The 19,115-nt window shown below is 42.3% G+C and overlaps 1 protein-coding gene across 8 annotated transcripts in view; it reads right to left on the reverse strand.

The window, feature by feature from the left end:
* Window positions 1-19,115, reverse strand: part of ate1 (arginyltransferase 1) — a 270,016-nt gene that overhangs the window by 176,382 nt on the left and 74,519 nt on the right. For all 8 annotated transcript variants that reach the window (XM_078564783.1, XM_078564788.1, XM_078564787.1 and 5 more), the window contains one exon: window positions 18,323-18,355. In XM_078564783.1, coding sequence (XP_078420909.1) covers window positions 18,323-18,355 — 33 coding nt within the window. The remainder of the gene's footprint in view (window positions 1-18,322; window positions 18,356-19,115) is intronic.

A 19,115-nucleotide genomic window follows, 5' to 3' on the forward strand; every position in this document is an offset into this window, starting at 1 on the left:
TATCTGCAGAATTTTACCTTTCCATCAGCTCCATTTCAGTTGGCCACTACTTTAAAAGTCTACCTTAAAAATTATTATTAAATAGACATGAATTATTGAAGAAGCCCTGATCCAGAAAGGTACTAATCCACAAGACACCATACATTTGATTTGAATCAGTCTCCACATGCATCTTTAAAACCATTCCTTAAAGAAACCAGTCATCAACAGCAATATCCAGTGAACTTAAGAAGTTTAACTCTTCATCGCCAGAGTACTTCATAAGTCACGCCCATGTAATTTTTCACAACTTTATGGAATAAGCCATGAGGAATTTTGGGATGTGCAATGCAAAGCCAGAATATTTTGGCCTAGTCATCGGAAATAAAATTTATAGGGCTGAATTTTCCCCCCGTTGGGGGGAAGTTGATGGGTAGGCGTGTGCGGGCGTGCTTCCGATCAGCGCCCCCAATCAGAGGCGAGGCGCCATTTTACATGGGCGGGCCAATGAAGGCCCGCCCAGCATGACGTCCATAGGGAAGCGCTATGCGCTCCCTGTGTGGGTGAGGGGGGGAATGCCTAAAATTGAGAGTGCACTCTTTCACGCACGCGCACGAAAGAGTGCACTCATCTCCCTGAGGCTAAGTGCTGCCTCAGGGAGATCGCCTCTACTTTCAAAAATATTAAAAATAGAAAAAAAAATGCCCTTACATGTCCTTTCATGTGATAATGTCACATGAGTTGGGACATATTCATAATTTCCAAAACAACTTTATTAAAATTTTTAAAACCCTACATGAAACCTCATCCCGCCTGTGGATGAGGTTTCATGTTTTTTCTACTTGCCGCCGGTGCTCATGGCCTGCCCGCCAACCTTAAAGTTGGACGGGCAGGTCCACTAATTACTTTAATTGCTCTGTCAATGGCCTCAATTGGCCATTGACAGGTCTGCGGGCACGCGGCTGATTTTGATGCGCCCCCGCCTTCCTGAAAATTTAAGTGGAGCGCGGTGACGTTGGGAGTTCCGACCGACATCACCGTGCGTCATTTTACGCGTCAGCGAGTGGGCCCTGGCCCTGGCCCCACTCACTGACAGTAAAATCCAGCCCATAAAGTTAAATGATCATGGAGAAGTATTGCAGCTCAAGCAGTTCAAGAAGCAACTCTCACCAGGTTGCATCAAAACTTCAACTTCTTTGCCTTAGTTCAATGTTTTGCCAAGCAATTTGATGTAAACCCAGGCTTCTCCATGACATCTTTCGGGAATGGGAGAAGGGGGTAGTGGAGCAATGAAAGGGCACTCACAGACTCATCCTGTATCCGACTTCAATAGTAATACCTGTTGAATGATCACACAGCAGCAATGATAGCAGCCATAGAGAAAATCAGGGTGCTGTTCTCAACTTGGAAGGCACAAGGTCTTCGAAGAGCGACAGGAGCCAAGAAATGACAAAAACAGAGGAAGCAGAAAAACATTTCCCATGATAAGAAGCAGTTCTTAAGCGAACCTCAGAACTCCTACCACTTTATAGTGATATGGGGGCTGGGGGTGGAGAAGAAGCAGCATATGACGCTCATCCAAATATATGCCTGTTCACTTAAATGTACAGGAAATAAACATTGAAAAAAGGGCAATCTTCCCAATTTGTCAAAACTGACACACAATGAGTTATTCCCGCAAGGGCAATTGAGAGGCAAAATGAATTTACAAATGTGAACCACTCCAAGAAACAACTAATCAAGCAAGATGCAGCTTAATTGCATGATCATGTATTCACCTATGTAATTGAAGTCACAAACAAACACACACACATATACAAGCAGACAAGACAAAAACAGAAATGCCTGGAAAAACTCAGCAGGTCTGGCAGCATCGGCGGAGAAGAACAAAGTTGACGTTTCGAGTCCTCAGGACCCTTCAACAGAACAGTTCTGTTGAAGGGTCATGAGGACTCGAAACGTCAACTTTGTTCTTCTCCGCCGATGCTGCCAGACCTGCTGAGTTTTTCTAGGTATTTTTGTTTTTGTTTAGGATTTCCAGCATCCGTAGTTTTTTGTTTTTACAAGCAGACAAGACTTCTTTCAGCAAGAACCAACATAGACCATATGAAATTGATACATCATTGCAATTCTCAAAACTTAGAAATAGACAATGTGGATCATCATATGAAGTTCCAAAATTCTCTTCTCTCACTTCTTATCGTGTCCACGGACAGTCTATACATGGCCCAGCCAGAACTGGACACCTTTTGGCACCTTGTTGTTGAATTCAGCAAGATCTGCAAAGTGCAGGGTTCCTCTAGCGATAGACATTGCAGGAGATGTTGCATAGTCTGTGGCTCAGTTCCACATACACAAGTTGTCAGGCAGGTTGTATATCCCTATTTACTTAGTGACACCTTTGAATGACCTACACCAGTCCTAAAAACAAAAAGCTGAAAGCTACTGCGGATGCTGGAAACCAAAACAAAAACAGAATTACCTGGAAAAACTCAGCAGGTCTGGCAGCATCGGTGGAGAAGAAAACAGTTGACGTTTCGAGTCCTCATGACCCTTCGGCAGAACTGAAGTATAGTTAGGAGAGAGGTGAAATATAAGCTGGTCTAAGGTGGGGGGCGGGGGGAGAGAGAAGTTGAGGGTGGGGTGGTTGTAGGGATAAGCAAGCAGTGATAGGAGCAGATAATCAAAAGATGTCACAGACAAAAGGATCAAACAGGTGTTGAAGGTGGTGATATTATCTAAGAAAAGTGCTAATTAAGAATGGATGGCAGGATACTCAAGGTACAGCTCTGGTGGGGGTGGGATGGAAAGACTAACAAAGTTTTAGTTTTAGATTTAAAAATAATGGAAATAGGTGGAAAAAGAAGAATCTATACAAATTATTGAAAAAAAAGGGGGGGGAAGAAACGGGGTGGGGATGGGGGAGGGGGAGTTTAAGATCTAAAGTTGTTGAATTCAATACTCAGCACGGAAGGCTGTAAAGTGCCTAGTCGGAAGATGAGGTGCTGTTCCTCCAGTTTGCGTTGGGCTTCACTGGAACAATGCAGCAAGCCAAGAACAGACATGTGGGCAAGAGAACAGGGTGGAGTGTTAAAATGGCAAGCGACAGGGAGGTTTGGGTCTTTCTTGCGGACAGACCGCAGGTGTTCTGCAAAGCGGTCGCCCAGTTCTAAGTCTGTTAAGGCACTTCCAGGTTGCCCAGTTGCAATTAGCTCCTGGAGGAAGGCTTTCATCCGGTAGAATTTCCATCACTGGGGGTTGTTCGAGACTGGCGAGCCGGTCTTTCCACAAGGCGATGCAGGCTTCAGATGGGGTTAACTGTAATGGAACAACACTGTTCATGAAGCTCTTCCTTAACTTTAGGCGGCTGGGTGTAGGTGTATGACCATGTAGAGGGTGCCTCTCATCTGATGTCTGACGGAGTCGCTCTTTCTTGCTGGCTACCGTTCTTCTTATATCAGGGGGAGCAATACCCTCTAGGATATATAGGCTGTTGGTGTTTATTTGTTTTAAACAACCTGTGATAAGTCGGCAGCTTGCATTCAGAATGGCATCCATCTTCTTATCATGAGAAGATCTTTCCCATGCAGGGCAGGCGTATTCGGCAGTGGAATAGCAAAGAGCAAGTGCACTGGTTTGCAATGTTTTCGAGCTTGCTCCCCATTTTGTGTTAGTGAGCTTGTTCAGGATGTTGTCTCGTGCACTCACTTTTGCCTTTGTCTTTTCGATGTGGTTCTTGAAGGTGAGGCATCTGTCAAGGGTGACTGCTAAGTAGATAGGGTGCTCGCAATGCGTCAGTGTTGCTCCACACCAGGTTACTTTAAGCTGGCGTTTGGCTTCACGGTTTCTGAGGCGGAATGCACAAACTTGCGTCTTTGATGGGTTTGCGTGAAGGTGGTTTTCTTCATAGTAGGATGTTAGTCCCTCCAAGGCCTCAGAAAGCGTTTTCTCCACGGTGTTAAAATCAGTGCTTTGGGCAGTGACACATAAGTCATCAGCATATATAAAATGGCGTGTGACACCGTCTATAGGTTGGTCATTCGTGTAGATGTTGTACAGCAGCGGTGCAAGCACGCTTCCCTGAGGAAGACCATTCTTCTGAATAAGCCACCTGCTGCGCTTCCCACCTAGTTCAACATAGAGCCGGCGATTCTGAAGTATGCTTTCTAACAGCTCTGTTAAGTGAAGGGAGAGGTGACTGAGTGTGAGAGGGAGAGTGAGAGGGAGACTCATTTGGAGAGTGAGAGGGAGCGAGAGAGGGAGACTGAGTTGGAGAGTGAGCGGGAGTGGGAGAGGGAGACTGAGTTGGAGAGCGAGAGGGAGTGGGAGACTGAGTTGGACAGCGAGAGGGAGTGGGAGAGGGAGACTGAGTTGGAGAATGAGAGGGAGACGGAGACTGAGTGGTAGAGTGAGGGGGAGACTGAGTTGGAGAGGGAGAGGGAGACTGAGTTGGAGAGGGAGAGGGAGACTAAGTTGGAGAGGGAGACTGAGTGGGAGAGGGAGAGTGAGAGGGAGTGGGAGAGTGCGAGGGAGTGGGAGAGTGAGAGGGAGTGGGAGAGTGAGAGGGAGCATCAGTGGGAGAGGGACAGTGAGAGGGAGTGGGAGAGGGAGACTGAATGGGAGAGGGAGACTGAGTGGGACAGTGAGAGGGAGTGGGGGGGGAGACTGAGTTGGAGAGCGAAAGGGAGTGGGAGAGGGAGACTGAGTTGGAGAGTGAGAGGGAGGCTGAGTGGGAGAGTGAGACTGAGTTAGAGGAGAGGGAGATTGAGTGGGAGAGGGGTTGTGAGAGGGAGAGGGACAGTGAGTGGGAGAGGGAGTGGGAGAGGGAGACTGAGAGGGAGAGGGAGGGGGAGATTGAGTGGGAGACTGAGAGGGAGAGGGAGGGGGAGATTGAGTGGGAGGAGAGTGAGTGGGAGAGGGAGTGGGTGAGAGAGAGGGAGACTGAGTGGGAGAGGGAGAGGCAGAATTTTGCTGTGGAAGAGGGCCTTAGTTTTCCAGATGTTTACTGAAAGGCTCATTTTCTGATATGCTTTGGAGAAGTCCACAATGACCTGGACATCAGTTTGAGTGAGTGCACACATAAGCTTCAACTGCATAATGACACTCATTGATTGAAGTTGCACTCATTTTGGCATTGGATTGTAGCCGGTGTAGGTTGAAATGTTTTCCGCCTGTACTGTAGATTATCTCTAAGCCTGTGGGTAATTTGTTGGTGGTGAGGCATAGTATGGCAATGTGGAAAATGGAGAAGAGGACTGGTGCAAGACACAACCTTGTCTGACCCTAGTCTTCACTAAGATAGGTCTGTAGTGGTCCTGCTGGTGAGGATCACAGATTCCATGTCATCATGGAGTAGGTGGAGAATGGTGGCAAATTTCTCAGGGCAGCCAAATTTGAGGAGGATACTCCATAAGCCTTTGCATATGACAGAGTCAAAGGCTTTCTTGAGGTCGAAAGAGGCTATGTACGTACGAACATACAAATTAGGATCAGTAGGCCCCTTGAGCATGCTCTGCCATTCAATAAGATCATGACTGATCTGTTGGTGTTTCACATTCCACATTCCAATCTATCCCCAATAACCTTCGATTTCTTTGCTTAACAAGAACTATCTACCACTGCCTTAAAAATATTTAATGACGCGGCCTGCATCGCCTTCTGAGGCACAGGATTCCAAAGCTGCACAATCTTCAAAAAAAAAAAAAAAAATTTTTCTTCATCTCTGTCCTAAAAGGGTGACCCCTAGTTTTAAAACAATGTCCCCTGGTTCTGGACTCACCCACAAGAGGAAACAACCTTTCCACATTCACCTTGTTGAGACTGTTCAGGATCTTATATACTTCAATCAAGTCACCCTTCATTTTTCTAAACTCCAGTGGAAACAAGCCCAGTCTGTCCTACCTTTCCTCATAAGAAAACCTGTTCATTCCAGGTACCAACCTAGTAAATCTCCTCTGAACCACCTCCAACACATTTACATCCTTCCTTAAATAAGGAGACCAAAATTGTACACAGTATTCAAAGATGTGGTCTCACAAATGCCATGTATAACTGAAGCATAACAACTTTACTTTTATTTAAAGACAGAAAATGCTGTAAAAACTCAGCAGGTCTAGCGGCATCTGTGGAGAGAGAAACAGAGTTAACGTTTTGAGTCCGTATGACTCTGAAGAAGAATCTTAACACCAACACATCTACTACCTCATTTGCCACCTCTTTTAAGACCCTAGGATGAAGTCCATCAGGATCCAGAGACTTGTCAGCCTGCAGCTCCATCAGTTTGCTCGGTACTGCTTCCCTCATGATTGTAATTTAACCAAGTTCCTCTCTCCCTTCCACCTCCTGACTTATAGCTATTCCTGGAATGTTTTTTGTTTCTTCTACCGTGAATACAGAAGCAAATATTTGTTCATTTCATCTACTATTTCCTTATTGTCTACTATTAACTCTCCATTGTCACTCTCTAGAGGACCACCACTCACTTTACTTACTCTCTTCTTTTTTAAATACCTGTAGAAACTCTTGCTATCTGTTTTTACATTTCTATCTAATTTCCTCTCATACTCTAATTTCTTTCTCCTGATTAATCTTTTAGTCATTCTCTGCCCCTCTTTATATTCTGACTAATCATCTGACCTGCCACTCATCTTTGCACAGCTATATGCTTTTTCATTAAGTTTGATGCTTTCTTTAGCTTTTTTAGTTAACCACAGATGGTGGGTCCTCCCCTTAGAATTTTTGTACAGCAGCTGGTGTTGTTCCTTGTATTTTTCTTGAATTTGCCACGCAATGAAAATCATGTCTGTGATCCCTCTTGATGGGCAAATCCGCACTGTGATACTGGAAGTTCTTCGGCCACTGGGCAGAAGCAATTGAGGGGGATCCTTGCAATAATCTGTTGCAGACAGCAGGGCTTCCCGGATGAGGGATATGAGATAGTGCAGCTGTGCCAGGACTGCATCTCTGCTGCGTTTCAGAATTTTGACAGGGATTCCATCTGATTCAGAGGCCTTGTTATTTTTTAGCTGCCAAATGGCTTTCTCAATTTTGCTCTGGATCAGGGTAGCACCGAGATTGAGCCAGACAGGGCATTGAGGAATGGAGTTGAGGATGTTCAAGTCGAATACGCTAGTCTCGGCTGAGGAGTTGTTCAAAATATTCTCTCCAATGAGAGATCACTTCCTCCCTGTCCGTTTGAACATTTTGAAGAACTCAAAATAATTCTTTGCTGAGAGAAGCAGCCAAATTTAGCTCACAGGAGAGGGAGCAACGCTTACAATTAACATTACTTACAAGATAAAAATCCTCTTGGAGATGCAACATCTTATATTTATATAGAGCCTTTAACGCAATAAAGCATCCCAAGACACTTCAAGGAACATTATAAAACAAAATATGACACTGAGTCACATAAGATGATATTGTCAGGCATCTAAAAGCTTGGTCAAGGAGATAAATTTTTAAGGATTGTCTTAAAGGGGAAAAGCAAGATAGAGAGGCAGGGTGGTGTAGAGAGCGAACTTCAGAAGGTCCAAGCTCCAGAAGGCGCAGCCACCAAAAGTGCAGCAAATAAAATTGGGGGTGCGCAAGAAGTCAGAATTAGATGAGCACAGATATCTTGGAGGGCTGTAGCACTGGAGGAGGTTACAGAAATAGGGAGGGGTGAGTCCATGGAAGGATTTGGAACCAGGATATTGCTTGAACAGAAGCCAATGTAGGTCAGTAAGCACAAGGGTGATAGGTAAACAGAACTTGGTGGGGGTTAAGGACATGGGCAGCAGAGTTTTGGATGACCTCAAGGTTACAGAGGGTAGAATGTGGGAGATCAGCTAGGAGTGTGTTGGGTTAGTCAAGTCTAGAGGTAACAAAGTCATGGATGAGGGTTTTAACAGATGAACTGAGACAGAAGTGAAGTTGGGTGTTGGGAATAGGTCGTTTTAGTCAAGGCATGAAAATGTGATCAGAAGCTCATTTCAGGGTCATATATGACACCAAAGTTGGAAACAGCCTGTTTTAATCTCAGACTTGCCAGACAGAGGGATGGAGTCAGTAGCTGGGGAATGGAGTTTGGAGCAGGGACCTAAAACAATAGCTTCCCAATATTTAATTGGAGGAAATTTCTGCTTATCCAGTACTGGATGTTGGATAAGCCACCTGATAATTTTGCAACAGTGCAGCAGTCAAGAGAGGTGGTGGTGAGTTTTAGTTGGGTGTCATCACAGGTGTGGAAACTAACAGTGTGTCTTCAGCTGATGTTGCATGTAGATGAGAAATAGGAGGGAGCCAAGGATAGATCCTTAGGGATACCGGAGATAGCAATTCTGCAGCAGGAAGAGAAGCCATTACAAGTGATACTCTGATTACAATCAGATAGGTAAGAATAGAACCACTTGAGAGCAGTTTCATCCAGCTGGATGACAGTGGAGAGGCACTGGAGGAGGATGGTGCGGTCAACAGTACGAAAGGCTTCAAAGAGGTCGAGAAGCACAAGGAGAGAAGATTTACCTTTGTCACAATCACAAAGCAGCTTTGGTACTCTGGCAAGGGGGGGGGAAACACAACTGGAGGGATTAAAACCGAGTTCTGGGGAAAATGGGCATGAATTTGGAGGCAGCAACATATTAAAGGGCTTTACAATAGAGGCAAAATTGTTGTAAAAAGAGAGGAATAATTGCATACTATCCAGATTTCTATTGACGGGGATGGCGTGTGAGTGAAGAGAAAGGAAAAAGAAAAATCACCTTTATTTTCAAATTATTTCCTCCTAAACATACAATTTATTCCTAGTAAATATCAGTGAGCGATTTGAACAGCCTGTATGGCTGGCAGTGGACAAGAAAAATTTACTCTGCCAGGTACAGAATATTGCTAACCAAGATCTTGCACTCAGATTGTTTCAAGATGTTGTTCTGTGACTCCCAGAGACATACATTGTACTAATCAAAATCCAAGCGAAAAGCTCAATTGTTCTATGTTCAAGGCAGAAAATATGAAGTTAGGTGCCCTTGAAACTCCCAGAATAGTAAAAAGGTAGTAGTATTTGAAATTATTCATTACATCAAAATATATCAGCAGTACAGAGCTCTTTGGAAATTGGTCTAGTGAGCAGGAGCTCCACGGACTAAGTGCAGAAGGGGAAATAGTGAACCAGTTAGCAGGCAGGGCAGCTGGCTGGAAAGGAGAGCCCCCCCACTCAAAAGGGTGCAGCAAGCAGCAATCCTCCCCAGGAGCTCCAAGGTGGATTGTGTTAAGACTAAACAGCAGTCAAGTGGCATTAAAGAGAAGTATTGCAGAATTGAAAAACATTTAAATAGGAAGAACTTCACATTGGGCAACAGAAAACTTGAGACAACATAGAAAAAACAACAACAACTCTTCTTTATATAACACTTTTAGATTTAGAGCTTTCCCATACCTAGTGGTGCAAGGCAGACAAAGCACATGATATACCTTTGACTGAGTAACGTTTCTCAAGGCACTTCAGAGGAGTATAATTGGACAAGGGAGTGACACGGAGCCAGAGGAAGACATTAGAATAATTGAGTAAAAGCTTGGTCAAAGAGGTAGGTGTAAAGGAGGGTCTTAGAGGGGCGGGAACCAGAGAGGTTTAGGGAGGGAACTCCAGAGCTTAGGGCTTAGGCAGCTGAAGACATGCCACCAATGGTGGAGTGAAGAAAGTAGGGATGGACTAAGGCTGGAGTTAGAGGAATGCAGGATTCTTACAGGCTGTAGGTTGGAGAAGGTCACACGGATGGGAGAGAGGAGGCCATGGCGGGGTTTAAAATCTATGGTTAGAACTTTAAAATCAAGGCTTTCGGGCAAAATAGGTTAGCAAGCACAAGCTGATGTATGAATGGAACTTAGTCCAAGTTAAGGCCTGAGCAGCAGGGTTCTGGATAATCTTAAGTTTATTAAGGATTGAAGATGGAAGTTTGGCTAAGATACTATTAAAATAATCAAGACTGGAAGCAATTAAAGCATAGATGAGGATATCAGCACCAGGTGGGCTTAAGCAGAGATGGTGATAATATAGAGGTGGTCCTAGTGACAGAAAAGATATGGGATCAGAAGGGAAACTCTAGGTCAGCTCAGCGAGGTTGTGAACAGTCTGTTTCAGACCCAGACAGTGGGGGAGGAAGGAATTGATGGCAAGGGAATGGTGTTTGCAGCATAGGATGAAGACAATGGCTTTGATTTTCCCAATTTTTAATTAAAGGAGATTTTGTTTCATCTAAGATTAGATATCAGACAAGCAATCCAAAATCACAGAGACAGTGGAGGAATTGATAGACATGGTGGTGAAGTTGAGCTGGGTATCATTAGCGAATATGTGGAACTTGACATCACTTAGGGCCAGCATGTAAATGAGAAACAGGAGAGGGACAGAGTAGATGCTTGGGAACTCCAGAAGCAACAGTGAGTGCAATGACGAAAAGGGAACCCATAGCAGGAGATTCTCTGGCTTCAAGTGGGTAGGTTAAAAAAGAGAACTAATGAGTGTAGACGTTAGTAATGGCAACCACAAAACAGCATGACTTTTTCATGAAAAAAAAGGGGGAAATTACCCAAAAGTATGATTTATGATCAGTTTTTTTGGCAGAGAAAATGTTTTAAAGTGCCTCTGCCACCCTACTAAAATATTTTCTTTGGCAGTGGAAATGAGAAAATTATGTTCTTGATTTATTAACTTGATGATCAAATATTCCCATCCTCTCCTGGTGACATTAATTCCTTATTTGGGTAAAGTTCCACATTGCATTCAACACATGGCTTGAATGTCAGGGACACTTTAATCAAATCTCTCCTCACTCAATCCACAAACAGGTTGCTGCACAAGAAACAAGAGAAGAACTTCTTGCAGATTTTTATCTCTCAAGACAGAAACACTCATCAAAGGTGCTCTTTGTAGAATACTCAAAAAATTCCTCGCCTGTTTAGGATGTCAACATAAACTCCAATTAGTTTTACTAATATTCTCAACCATCCTTAATTCTCCACAAAGTAACAATTTCTTTGCTCTTTGAACTGCTTACCTAACAGCGCTGTGTAGCACACATACCACACGGACTTAAGCAGTTCAAGCAGAAGGCTCATCACCAGTTTCTCACGGGCAATTAGCGATGGGTAATAAATGCTGGCCTTGCTAACAATGCTCACATGCCATGAAAGAATAAATAAAAAAGCATAATGATCATTGATCACAATTCTATAAAATTCCTACCTGAAAGTTGATTTTGGAATTTTTAAGTTATTCCTCACATACCTTTGAAACCAACTGATTTTTGTTTGCCTGTCGGTGAACAGATTACGGGCAGCGTCACTTAATCTTTGCAACTGAATAACTCAAGAACCATTTTATTCCTTGGATTACAGGATTCTCACTTTTGTTTCTGGAATCTTAAATGACGATTCTATCCATTTTCCTGTGAGTACAGCAAATCAGTGGCTATGGGTATTGAAATCAATAAGAATATTAAAGCTTTACCATGTTGTGGTAATTTCAGCACTTCATTTCACATTCGGGTTTAACTTGGGTGGTAGGGAAACTTCTAGGAACAATAATTAGGGACAAAATGAATAGTCTCATAGACAAATGCAGGTTAATTAAGCAAAGTCAGCATGGGTTTCTGTTGTCAGGATGGCTGAGTTGCCACTATTAATGATAGAGTTGATCTGCAGACACTTCTTGGGTGGAAACATTAAGTTTATTTACAATATACTCAGCAGCAACTACACGTGTGTTTTCAACTCCAACTTTATCTCTACACTGACTGCTAAATTAGCCCACGCTACTCTCCTACTGGTTACTACAGATCACGTGATCCTCCTTAACAAGTATCATTCTTAAAGGTACATTACACACTAAATAAAACCATAATTACTACATTCCTCCCCCTTTGACTTGGTTATACATATTATATTTACAAGTACATATTTTTCAAGACAACATAATGTTTACACTGGATAAAGAATTTACAAGTCCAGCCTTTCAGGTGGTTTTCTGATACGTGTGGAATGTTTCAGCTCCACAACTTCAGACTCTTTGTCAAGAACCTCTTTTTCCAGAGTTGCCTGTACATCAGGTACTTCGGTGGGCGCTTGCAGTTCTGTACCCTCAACCCTTACAGGAACATCAGACATGTCTGTCCTAGGTTGAGTATCCTCAACAGGAAACGCAGACCCGGTCATGATCACTGGTGGAACCAAATCTTGGTAATTTGTCTCTCTCTTCCTTAGATGGACCAGGTGTTTACGGAAGATCCGGTTTTCCAGGTCCACGTGGCAAGAAAGAGGTCCAGTCACCTCAATTAGTTCACCCAGAACCCACTTTGGACCTTCTCTGAAGTTTGTCACGCATACCGTCTCTCCCATAGTAAATTACCTCACAACTATGCCAGTTGTGTCTAGTTTTCTGGCTTCACTGACTCCTTTCCACCTTCCCCTCTAAATTTGAAATCGTGTTAGCTTGGTTGCCAAGGAATCGCCAGTTAGCTTTTTCATGCCTGCTCTGAGCGTTTGAACCACTCTGTGGGGCCAGTCCATTTGAGGAGGGGTAGTATGGTGTCGTATTTACATAAGTGATGCCTTTGAGGCTGATAAACCGTTGAAACTCAGCACTCGTAAATGCCATGTTGTTATCAGAAATGACTACTTCTGGTAGTCCGTGAATGGCAAAACTCTGATGTAGTTTCTCAATTGTAGTGGCCGATGTTGGTGACTTCACCTTGTATACGTCCAACCATTTTGAACGGGCATCAACAATGAGCAGAAACATTGTTCCTAGGAAAGGTCCAACGTAGTCAATGTGTAACTGCACCCAGGGTCTACCTGGCCACTCCCATGGGTGTAATAGGACTGTCACTGGCAACTTTTGCAGTTGCTGACATTGCACACAGTGCTTTACTGAACTCTCTATTTTGCCATCCATCCCAGGCCACCACAGATAGCTACGTGCTATGATCTTCATTCAGAAAATTCCTGGGTGGGCACTGTGTAGTTCCATTAAAAGTGGCTCCCTTCCCTTTGGAGGGACTATCACGTGCACCCTGACTAGTTATTTCATGCCTTCTGTTGAAGTACGGTTTCATTTAATCAGATATAGGCTCTTGTGACCAACCATACAGCACTTGTTCTCGTACTTGAGATAGGGTCCCGACTTGTCCAGTCTCTGGTCTGCCAAGCACATACTGGCGAGGAATCTAAGAAATTTAATAATAGAACAAGTTGCTGTGCAACTGGGATGTGTTCATCATTTTCTTGTAAAGTCTAACGACTAAGAGCATCGTCGTTTGCGATTTGATTGCCAGACCTATGTCCGAAAGTATATTTGTGTGCTGCCAGAATTAAAGCCCATCATTGTATTCTTGCTGAGGCTATGGGTGGCATAGCCTTGTCCTCACTAAACAACCCTCGCAATGGTTTGTGATCTGAAACAATTGTAAAATGGCGGCCATGTATGTACTGGCGGAATTTCTTGACACCAAAGATGATGGACAGGCCTTCTTTCTCTATCTGTGAGTATCCCTTTTCTGTTGTGGTGAGCATTCTTGATACCTATTGGCCATTCTGTGCCATCAACCATCCGAAGAGAGGACACTGCTCCCACTCTGTAGGGAGATGCGTCACATGTCAGCACCAATTCTTTCGTCTGCACTAATTAGTAATGTACTAATAGATTGTACAAGTGCAACAATTGTTTCACCTTTGTGAAATTTTCTTTCTGGGGCCCCTCCCAGGACCAATGTTGGTTCTTTTTGAGTAGAGAATGCAGGGGGCCAGCATTGTTGACAAACTGGGTAAGAACAGCCCATAATAGTTGATCATTCTTAAGAACAATTTGAACTCTGAGGCATTCTTTGGCGCAGGTGCCTTTCTTTTGGCTCTCACTTTTCCCTCAATCAGATGGCGGCCCTGTGAATCTACCCAGTGACCCAAATAGATTACTTCTCTTGCTTGAAACATGCACTTTTTTTTTTAGACGCATTCCAGCATGCAAGAAATATTTTAAGACTTCTTCTAAGTTTGTCAAATGCTCTTTTTCAGTGAATTCTGTCACCAATACATCGTCTAAACAGACTACAACCTGGGGCAGTCCCTGCAGTAAGCTTTCCATTGTTCTCTGAAAGATAGCGTAAGCAGAGGAGATACCGAAAGGCAACCGTGTATGTTGGTACAACCCTTTGTGGGTATTAGTTGTGACAAATTCCCAGGAGGCATTATCCAATTCTAGTTGTTGATAAGCATGACTCATGTCAAGCTTCGTGCATGTTGTCTCCTGCCAGCTTGGCATACAGGTCTTCGGTTTTTGGAATGGGGTGCCTGTCTAGCTTAGCTACTTTATTAACCATCAGTTTGCAGTCTCCACAAATTCGGACGCTTTGGTCAAGTTTAAGGACGGGGACTACGGGTGCTGGCCATTCTGAGAACTGAACAGATTGCAAAACACCCAGTTTCTCTAGTCTGTTCAGTTCAGTGTCGACTTTTTCCTGCAGTGCGTAAAGCACCGGTCTCGCCTTCAAAAAGTGAGGGGTTGCTTCCAGATCCACATGAATCTTGGCCTGCAGGCCCTGGATTTCCCCCAGTTTGTCCTTGAAGACAGTGGCGTACTTTCTAAATAGTTCTGGGAGCCCACTTGCTCTCAACTGGAAAATTTCAGCCCATTCTAAATTAATCTCCTTTAATCAATTTTGCCCCAGGAGGCTTGGCCCTTTACCTGCTACCATCATCAAGGGTAGCTTTACCGATTGGCTTCCATAATAGTTACTCTGCTTAGGTCTTTTACTTAAATGTTTTCACCTGTATATGTTTTGAGCTTGGCAGCTGTTTCTTCTAAACTTAAATGATGTTCACACTTGTTCAGATATCTGAAGGTATGTTCCCCAATTACTATAGTGGAAGCTCCCATGTTCACTTCCATTCTGACAGGTTTGCCATTAACCTTCACTGTGACAAATATTGGTCCTGTCTTTCAAACTTTCAGATTAAACAATGAGTAAATGTCTGAATTTGTTGTTTCAGGCTCTTCTACATTGTAGATTTCATTGGGCTTCTTCTTTTGTTTACAAGCCTACTTGAATTTTTCCTTGCATTGCCTCATCATATGTCCATTCCTGTGACAATAGTAGCATTCGGATTTTTTAAACTGCCAATCGCTAAAAGACTGCTTGTTTCCACCTCTATTAAAATTATTCTTCGATTTCACTGCTAAGTTATTTTTCCTTATTCTTCGGCTAGAGGAGCTTCCCACTTCTCGGCAGAGTCTTGCATTTTCACGCCCTTTTTGGCTGAGGTTTCCGGCCCGATGTGGAGGATGCATTTTGTGCATCCTGTCTTGCTTTTGAATCTCATACTGCGCTTTCCATGGCCAGTGTTATCTCTAGAACCTTTTTGAAATCCAAATTCACTTCGGACAGTAATCTTTGCTGAACAGTGTCTTCTTTCACACCACACACTAAACGATCTCTGAGCATGTCGTTTAGAGTTGTACCAAACTCAGTGTTCCGTTAGCTGCTTCAAATTTGACACGTAGCATGCAATTGTCTCACCCGGGGCTCCATATCACGAATTAAACCTGAACCTCTGCATCATAACTGAGGACTTTGGTTGAAAATGGCCCTTCACGAGGTCCACTAATTCATCAAAATTCTTCGAATCTGGGGCACTGGGTGTCGTCAAACTGTAGGCTTTGCTCCCACAAGTACTCAAGAGGATCGCTCGCCACTTCTCTTCTCCTGTAATCTTGTTCACTTGAAAAAAGAATGCAAGGCGTTCTATGTAATGAGACCAATTGTCTGTGGCTGGTTCAAAAGGAAAAATTCTCCCAAACCGCAGCATTTTGAGAGGGGATAACTTCTTCAATTCTAATGGAGCTTGCTACTTACAATAACTGGGCGATGTATAGTGCTGATTTCTTTCTTATTTGATTTCTTCTGTTCAATTCTGTTTTATCCTCATCGCCAGTTTGTTGTAAGGGGGGCCAAGTTGCTACTATTAATGATAGAATTGATCTGCAGGCACTTCTTGGGTGGAAACATTAGTTTATTTACAATATACTCAGCATCAACTACATGTGTTTTCAACTCAAACTCTATCTCTACACTGACTGCTAAGGTATCCCACGCTACTCTCCTATAGGTTACTACAGATCATGTGATCTTCCTTAACAAGTATTCTTAAAGCTAAATTATACACTAAATAAAACCATAGTTACTACAGTTTCTAAAAGGAAAATCATGTCTAACTAACTTGCTGGAGCTTTTTGAAGAGGTATCAGAGAAAGTTGATGAAGGCAATGCTACTGATGTGGTGTATATGGACTTACAAAATGCATGCAATAGTGCTGCACAACAGACTTGTAAGCAAAGTTATAGCTCATGGAATAAAATGGGAAGTAGCAACATGGATATGAAATTGGCTGACTGACAGGAAAATGCGAATTGTGGTTAATGGATGCTTTTCAAGCTGGAGGAAGGTTTATCGTGGAGTTCCCCTGGGGTCACTGTTGAAACCTTGCTTTTCTTGATATATATTAATGACCTAAGCCTTGGTGTGTAGGGCAGAATTTCAAAATTTGTAGATGATACAAAACTTGGAAGCATTGTGTACTGTGAGGAGGATAGTGAAGGTTCAGTTGAGGCTTTGAAAAGGGAATTAGTCTGTTGTTTGAACAGGAAGAATGAGCAGGGCTGTGGGAGATGGTGCGAGAATAGCACTAGGTGAATTGTTCATTTGGAGAGCTGGTGCAGACACGATGAGCCGAATGCTCCTTCTTCACTATAACAATTCTGCAATAGTAAAAGTTCGGGAAAGGTGTGGGTGAGGAGAGAAGGTGATAATGGAAAGGGCGGGGTGAGAGTGGAGCAGGGAACTGTAAACTAATAGAAAATCAGAGAGGGACATAATTGGGAAATAAACAGATGTTGTGATAATGGAAAAGAGGGACCCCTCAGTAAGTGCATCAAGATTGAAAGAATGTGCCATTCACTCTGCTTGAAAATAATATTGTATTGAGACTGAAGTTATGGGTAATGGCAAAACTGTCAAGACACTAAAGATGTCAGTAATTTTAGATTAAACACAATCTTAGTTAACTCAGGATGTGTATCAAGAGATGTGTTGTTAATTTCTAAGCTATATAAAGCCATAATGCAAACTGCTATTAAAAATAGCTTAAAAGGATCAACCACAAACAGTCCATCTAATAGTTGTTTTATGAGATATTTTGAGATTTCAAATTTGATACATCAATTGGTGTAATCAAGTTTGTTCAGAATTATGAACAGAATTCTATCTCAAGACATCAATGCACCACCACAAAGGCAACAACTATATCAGGACTAAGTCAAAACTAATAAAACTCAAAATATACAAGACAATTCAAATTTTAAACTTGATACTGGGTGTTGGATTGCATACAATACCAACATTTCTCCAGTGCACAGTTACAGAGCTATTAAAATTATAACTTCTGACTTTAGTGCATTTTTGTCATGATCACCACAGCAAAAGGAAATATAAATAGTTGAAATTGGAATAGTCAGAAGTACCAATAATTTTCATTGGATTTCCTTAATGCTCTTCATAGCCAACCAGAGTAATTGTGTAATCAAACCAAACCAAAGAATTAGGGAAGAACAACCAGGGAGAGAGAAAGTGAAGGAAGTTAAGAGAGAATTAACAAAAAGTGAGGGGGAGAGAGAGAGAGAGAAAGCAAAGGAAGGCAAAAAAGACAGAATAAATTCAAGATATTTAAATTTTTAGAACTTGATCATGTTACCTGTCATCCTTTTACTTGCTTATGCTGATAGTACTCAACACTTGTACGGTCAAGATATGTTAACATGTAAGTGTGGAACATTATCCACTATAGCAGGCATCTTCAGGCAGCTGCATTGTTTTATTGCAGTCATATCAAGGGTAAAAATGGACTATCCTGAGAGAAAGGGAAGTAAACTGGGATGATCCCAAAGATGCAGCTGTGCATGTAGAACCTAAGTGCTATATCAAGAGGCACGATCCCACACAGATTCTGCATTAAATTCCGAAAGAACAGATGTAGTTTTGTTTATTGACTCAAAATTGATAATGGTATTACAATAATACTGAAGTAACCTTTGAGGCTAGTTCACTTCCCTTCTGCTGACAATCCACATGCCAATTCTGTTACACAAAGAGCAAACTGACAGGTTAAGACTCCAATAATAAAACATCTTTACAGCCTGAAACAGTACATTAAAATTATATTTGATTGCTCAAAACATTTGACTTGATATTTTTGGCTTTGGTCCTATACCTCATATTCCAATAAAATATTCCATACAAGTGAATGTAATGTCAGACTTACCTGGAGTGGGGACTGACAAAGGAATCGTGTGTACTGCATTCACCGGATCGACGTTAGTAGAATGGGGAACAAAAGGAGAATAAAAAAATCAAGTTAATTCTTGCAACAATATAAAGTTACACTTAGTAATAATGATCATTATGCTAATGATATTTATAACAACTCTATTCAACTCTTAATAGTTGTAATTTAATTCCCTGGTCTTACAATTTCTTACTTAAAGCACAAGAACAGCTGTGTATTATGTTCTGAATATTTTGTTAAGAATCTGGAAGTCTATATTTGATACTATTAACAATTCACATTAACCATTCAATTAAGCACAATTCCCCCTCCCTCCTCATCACATTGCTTCTTCGCCCACAACCCCACCATCTCCAAATAATGGTTTGGTAAACTGCTTTGTATGAAGAGAAAAATGTCAGGATAACTAGTTTGTCATGAAGATGTAATGTTCCACTTCAAGACAATTTACATAGTAACATCATGTCTGTAACCAAACTTTTTTTCATTGTTTAATGAACAGTTTTCAGAAAGACAATGCCCCTTTACAAACCAATATCCTAAACATGGATACAAGCATGGAAACCAACACACAGTGGGATTTAACATGTTTTAACAACCAATGAAGCATATAACCAGAAAGGATATCTTTTAAAAGAACAGTGCCATAATTTAACCAATAAGCTTATTAAAAGACTTGACAGATTTTATACAAGCAAACCGAAGTTAAATGTTGTATTGCTGAGATTTTCAATCTTTCTTTAGGCAATAACAGTGTGATGTATTGGCA

The sequence above is a fragment of the Cetorhinus maximus genome, chromosome 20 (genome assembly GCF_964194155.1).
Source record: "Cetorhinus maximus chromosome 20, sCetMax3.hap1.1, whole genome shotgun sequence".
Classification (NCBI taxonomy): Eukaryota; Metazoa; Chordata; class Chondrichthyes; order Lamniformes; family Cetorhinidae; genus Cetorhinus; species Cetorhinus maximus.